This window comes from Epinephelus lanceolatus, chromosome 13 (genome assembly GCF_041903045.1).
Source record: "Epinephelus lanceolatus isolate andai-2023 chromosome 13, ASM4190304v1, whole genome shotgun sequence".
In the NCBI taxonomy this organism is placed as follows: Eukaryota; Metazoa; Chordata; class Actinopteri; order Perciformes; family Serranidae; genus Epinephelus; species Epinephelus lanceolatus.
Window position 1 is genome coordinate 31,844,759 of NC_135746.1, and position 6,587 is coordinate 31,851,345.

Here is a 6,587-nt window from a genome sequence, read left to right on the forward strand (position 1 = left end):
CAACACACGAGTAAAACATAAGACATCACACAGTTTGGGGGTGATTTTGGTTCATTTTTCATGAGTTTAAGTTCAATCAGATTGCCACTATTACAAGAAAAACAGAGATCAGTTTCTGGATCCAAACTAGCATAACATAACATAAAAGTACACACTGTACTGAAATAATACCTCCTGACTGATGTGTTATAGTATTTATTATTGGATTATTAACACTGATGCATCAGTGTCAGAGCATCATGTTACAGCTGATGGAGGTGGAGCTAGTTTTAACTGCTTTATATGCAGTTAGCTGGTTTAGTCCAGCAGTTTCCAATCTAGGGGTCAGACCCCTCCAAAGGTCACCACATAAATCAGAGAGGTTGTGAGATGACTAATGTAAGAGGAAAGAAGAAGAAACTGTCATTACACAAATTTGTTTTCAGTTTTGGGACTTCTCTCTATCTTTTTTATAAGATATTGGATGATATGATCTCTTTAGGCCCCAAGCAGTTATTTATGTAAAACCATGGGAAAATGTCTCTGTCTCTGGAACTGCTGATGTCCCAGAGGCAGTCGTGGAAGTAGCCAACATTTACTCAAGTACTGTACAGTATGTAAGTCTAACTTCAAGGTACCTGCACTTTACTTCTTCCACTCCACCACATTTCAGAGAGATATATTGTACTTTTCACTTTACTGCATTTTTAGGAGCTGGTTGGTAGTTAGGCCTACTTTTCAAATTAAGATTTTACACAAAAAATGAAATCACTTTCTAGAATTAAACCGCCAAGGCTACATAAAACTAGCACCTTGACCAACAAAATTAAGTACAGCTAGGCTAAATATTAACACATAAATAGTAATGATAATAATATGATAGTGACAGCCAGTCTGCATTATGAGTACTTTTACTTTTGACAACAGGTGATTTGAGTGCAGGATTTTTACTAGTGTTTTTTAATGTGGTTATGCTGCTTTTACTAAGTAAATGATTTCAGTGTATAACACCTCTGAATATACAAACTGAAACATAACAAGGAGCACAGAAGGGGTCACAAAAAAGCTCTCAGGGGGTCACAAGGCAAAAAGGTTGGATACCATTTGTTTTAATTTAAATTAATTTAAATTATTTATTAGTGTTTTATTTTCTAAGTTTGTCATTTTTTTTATTTAATTTGATTTGATTTAATTCAATTCAACTCAATTTAATTTAATTAATTTATTTTGTTTATTTATTTATTTAATTTTTAATGTAAAATCTGTTGTCGGTAAAATGTGGCGTGGAGTAGGCTACAATATTTCCCTCTGAGATGTAGGCCTATGGAGTAGAAGTATGCAGTAGCATAAATTAGAAGTACAAGTACTTCTAAATTTAAGCCAAATTAAGTAGGTCTACAGTTCTTGAGTAACCTAAATCTACTTAGTTACTTTCCACCATGAAGTTACCTGAGTGACGTCACATTAGACAGGCATTGGCATTCGTGTTGTCACCGTCCTGAGAGGCCACGGGGCGGGAGTCTCGTGCCGAGGTGTTGCTGGAATATTCAAATCAGATACTGAGCTCGAGGAGGGATGGAGGGGAGACAGCTGATTGGATACTGACTCCGGCAGCAGAGCGAGCGCAGGTGGCAGAGTCCCTCAGTGAGCAGGAACCTTCCCCGGTCACAGTCGCTGCTCAGGTATGAGCCAGTCCCGGGTTTAAACAGCTGGGACACACCGGACCGTTACCGGCTGAGGACAGGTTTCGGTTTATGTTTGTTTGTTTCAAGCTCGCGGGAAGCCGTTTGGATGAATTAGTGTTGGCGCGTGCACCATGCTGAGCGCCGTTAAGATGGAGGGACACGAGCATCCAGACTGGAGCGGCAGCAGCTACTACGGAGAGACCGAGGTCTGTGCACCTTACACCGGCTTTCATCTGAGCTCAACCCCGCTGATTATCAACCTAAATATTCAGAGAGAATAATAACTGTGATTAAATATTAGATACATAACTAAATTAACATTGGGCTATAGACATCTATAGGTAGCCTATAGGCCACGAGCTATTTAATTCCTCTCACAGACTGCTGCGCATTTTAAAATGTCTATATTTTACAATTAGAAATACACCTATTTGTTGTCAGTATGTGTATTATTGGTATTGCTTAAGCCTACACATTTGTTTTAATTAATCAGCTTTAGGCTACTTTTAACAACTTGTATTTCTGTAGTAGGCTACATTAAAATTACAGCTTAGAGTTTAATTAAGTGCATTTCCGATGTGGATTTCGCAGTATGATGATATATCATGCTCATGTTTGCGTGTAAGCCTATTTCGTTATTTCCCTGCTTAAATATGCTATTAATTTTACATTTAATAGCCTACATGAGCATTTAAAAGAGTCTTTCCAAAATTATTTTTGAGATAATTCTTATAATTACTAATGCAGGTTGACAGAGAATGATGTTAGACAGCCTGTCAGTAAACTGAGACCTAGTTTGTTGGAAACAAGTTGAATTAAAAGGAAAACCTCTTTACATTTGCGAGGGTTTGATTAAAGATTACTTGACTTTTGATGGACTATAGGACCAGTGTAGGTGTATGGGTGACTCTGCTGTTAATGTAGGCTATCTACACATGTTGTATTTCATCATTAAAGTGAAGAGCGAAGACAGAGCAAATATTTAATGTTGAGGACTTCTCCACGTTTACTTATTATTATCAATAATAATGTTAGCAATAATCAATAAATAACTTCAGCTGGTGGACGTATTAACACTGAGGCTATGGTCCTGTTTTATTTCTAGTAATTTCGTGCAAAGTTTTTCTACAGTTAAAGATTTTTCGGGTTGATGCAAAAAATAGACTTTAAAGATTATAGGTCTGTAATCATTAGGAAAAAACTCTGTTTTGTCGTTGTCACGGAAATCTCCTTGAGAGAAATGCTACGTTTAGGTATAACCTGCAGGAAATAAGGGGTTATAACCATGGTCCTGCTTCAGTCATCTAATCACTATGAGTATATGATATATGAAATATGTATCCCTGTAGGCCTTCCAAGTATTATGTATGACTCCTGTGGTGATGATCAGGCTGGTCCTTAGAAAATGGAAGAAAAAACACTTATAGGCTATCAGTTAAAATAACACATGAGATAAGGGGTTAATAAAAGGGTTATTAAACAAAAAAAAAAAAAAAAAAAAAAAAACAAGACAATCAAAAAGGGACAAAATGTATGTTACTTCTGTTTGATCAAATTAATCTCTGTAGTTAAGTTTGTGTAGGCTATGAAATTATAGATATAGACTAAGGCATTTTGCAGCAATTTCTGGGTTTATCGATTAGGCGATCATCACAAAATTAATCTGAGTAATCTGTAGCTATTTTGATAATTTAATAATTATTTAAAAAATAATTATTAGAATAATTTAAATAAGTTAATGAACAACCAAAGTCAACACAGTCTCAGTTTCTAGGATTTGCTGATTTTCTTTGTCAGTTAACTGAATCTTTTGGGGGTTTTCGACAAAAAACAATGTGAAGACATCACCTGAGGGTTTGGGAAACTTAAGACATGTTTTTAATCAGAACAAATCAGTGAATACACTAATCGGAATAATAGCCTAATGAACAAATTAATCGAAAATAAAAAGTAGGCTAATACTTGGCCTACTGGCAAACTTGACGTAATGTGAAATATTAGTTTTAAGAGTGAACTAAAATAAATGTTTTTGAGTGTGTTTAACTTTATGTAGGCCCTTCCTCAGTGTGATCAAACTGTGAGTTGTTTTTTAGGCTATTAAGATAAAATTAGGCCTATTTTATGACATCATTAAGACTACCTATTATTATCCGGTGTTATCAAATTATTATTAATAAGAATACCAGTTTAAATAACTCGTGCTTCTTCTCTGTTTCAGTGTTACACCGCAGCAGGAAACATGAACTCCGGTCTGTCCATGAACTCAATGAGCAGCTACATGAGCGCGCCTGGCATGACTGGCACCGGCCACATGAACGCGCATTACGTGAACCCGGTCGGGGTCAACCACTCCTCGATGCCCGCCGGAGTGTCACACAGCCCCGGGGCCATGGTGCAGGCCGGAGCCGGGATAACGGGCCTGGGCACCGCGCTGCCGCCGAGCATGAGCTCCATCAGCCCGCCGCCGTACGGCAGCATACCGGGGATGAGCCCGGTGTACGGCCAGGCCTGCGGCATCAGATCCCGGGAGCCCAAACCGTACCGGCGGAGCTACACGCATGCCAAGCCACCGTACTCGTACATCTCCCTGATCACCATGGCTATCCAGCAGTCCGGGAGCAAGATGCTCACGTTAAACGAGATCTACCAGTGGATCACGGACCTGTTCCCGTTTTACCGGCAGAACCAGCAGCGGTGGCAGAACTCCATCCGACACTCGCTCTCCTTTAACGACTGCTTCATTAAGGTGCCGCGCTTACCGGACAAACCGGGGAAAGGCTCCTTCTGGGCCCTCCACCCGGACTCGGGGAACATGTTTGAGAACGGCTGCTACCTCCGGCGGCAGAAGCGCTTCAAGTGCGGGAAACAGCCCGGTAAAGGTGACAAGGAGGCGGGGAAGTCGGGCCCGGAGGGCGGCTCGGTTACCACCAGCAGCACCGGCTCCGACTCCCCGCACTCCTCCTCCTCATCCCCTCCGTCCTCAGAAGTGAAGGCAGCCGGTGTCGAGCTTAAACAGCACCGGGGTGAACTTTTGCCCTCCAGCCCTGTGCGCGTGCCCTCCCCGCTCGCGAACACCCAGCACCTTTTCTCCCATCACCACCATCACCACCACCACCCGCTGCTGCTGCACGAGGCCGCGCTGAAGCCGGACCACTACCACCCCCACCACCACTACTCCTTCAACCACCCGTTCTCCATCAACAACCTCATGTCCGAGCCGCAGCACCACAAACTGGAGCCGGTGGTGCAGTACGGAGGCTACGGCTGCCCGGTGTCCGGGGCGCTGGTGGCGGCCAAAACCGGCCTGGATCCCGCTCACACCGACACCAACTACTACCGCGGCGTGTACAGCAGACCCCTTATGAACTCCTGAAATACTTTTACAGTGATAAAGCTTCGATTTGTATATTTGTGAAAGGTCCTTTCATCAGTCATTGTGTTTGTTTACGTGCAACAGATAAAAATCTTTATATGAAAACAGACTTTTTATGCTTTATTCACTGACTAAATAAGCCCAAAAGTCAGTGTGCTCTTTTTTTGTTACATAGTCCTATAGTTATTTTCTGGCCAAAATAAAATAGAGTTTGAATGCAACACTGCAGCTACAACACATGCATCTTTAGCATGTTTATACAAGAGTGCAGGTTTTGTTTCAGTGTTGAAGAGCCACATTTTGAGCCTCAAACACTACCTCATGGTAGCCTACTTCTTCCTTCAATCCTGCATATAGGTGCCTCATCTTTCTGTTTTAAGGCAGTTTGCAACCATTGCTTTTGAGGTTGCACACTGTGTCCACCTACTTAAATGGAGACTGTCAAGTCTAGCAGTTTGCCAAAATAAAATAAAAGTCCTCTGCTACGTTCATGTTTTTTTTTGGCATGCACAGATGCATCTGTTCTACTATGTTCTACTTTGAGATGAAGTCTGTTCACATTGGTACTAAATGGTTTAATTATCAGCAGCAGGGTCACAGACAGATGGAAGCACCGGCAGATAACAGCAGGAATAATCACTCAGTGAGGAGGTGAAATGCTCTGCTCTCAAATCACATTAACATCAGACACAAGTGATGGTTAACAGCAGATAACAGACGTCACAGGTCAGGCAGCACATTTATCAGCATCTTTAACACGGCAGGCCTGTCAGTTTCAATGTTGGTTTTATAGAGAAGACATGGTGGCAGAAACATTTAAATAACTTAGGTCCCTGACATGACAAAGAATACGCATTTGAGCTTATTTCTGCATCTCCTGTTGTATTTGTTAACAATTTTTCCCAAAATATAAAGGTAATGATGGCAAAATATGATGGAAGTTATATTAAAAATGTATAGCACTAACAACATATTAAAAACATTAAAATAAAAACTAAAAAGTATGGTAATGGTACACAACATTAGTAGATATTAGGTACATACAACTAGTGGATCTTGCAATCAATAAATCATCAAGGTCATTTTTAAGAGCAAAAATGCCAAAACGTCCTCTGATTCTATCCCTCAAATACAAATACTTGCTAATAGGGCTACAACTAACGATTACAGTACTTTCATTATCAATTAATTTGCTGATTATTAACTCAATTATCATCATTTACTCTATAAAAACAGCACTATATTCGGAGCCTGTACTTGTGTCTCATATAGTTTAAAAAATATGCCACTACAAGCAAAAGTCATGAATTCAAAATGTTATTAAAGTAAAAGTACACAACTATTATCAGACTCAAAAGTAAAAGCAGAATGGCACCTTTACTGGAGAATACATCATTCTGTTTTTATTGCTAATAAATACATGTAATGGCATTTTAATGTTGTACTTGGCCAGCGTGGAGCCAAATTTAGAAACTCAGTATACTACCAGTAGCATAGCACTACATCACATCTACTTAAGTGAATGTAGCCTACTTACTTTCCACCAATGA

General features: G+C 40.2%; 1 protein-coding gene across 1 annotated transcript; it reads left to right on the forward strand.

Moving 5' to 3' along the window:
• The first annotated feature begins 1,633 nt into the window (after nt 1-1,633).
• On the forward strand, nt 1,634-5,468 carry LOC117271010 (hepatocyte nuclear factor 3-beta-like). Its single transcript, XM_033649076.2, has 2 exons — nt 1,634-1,870; nt 3,883-5,468. The coding sequence occupies exons 1-2, from the start codon at nt 1,796-1,798 to the stop codon at nt 5,035-5,037; spliced, it is 1,230 nt and encodes a 409-aa protein (XP_033504967.1). The 5' UTR covers nt 1,634-1,795; the 3' UTR covers nt 5,038-5,468.
• Nucleotides 5,469-6,587: the final 1,119 nt, after the last annotated feature.

Excerpts from the sequence above, each read along its gene's own strand:
- LOC117271010 (XM_033649076.2), top strand. The coding sequence starts at position 1,796 with ATGCTGAGCGCCGTTAAGATGGAGGGACACGAGCATCCAGACTGGAGC. Across the intron at positions 1,871-3,882 it reads GCTACTACGGAGAGACCGAG|TGTTACACCGCAGCAGGAAA; the intron begins GTCTGTGCACCT and ends TCTCTGTTTCAG.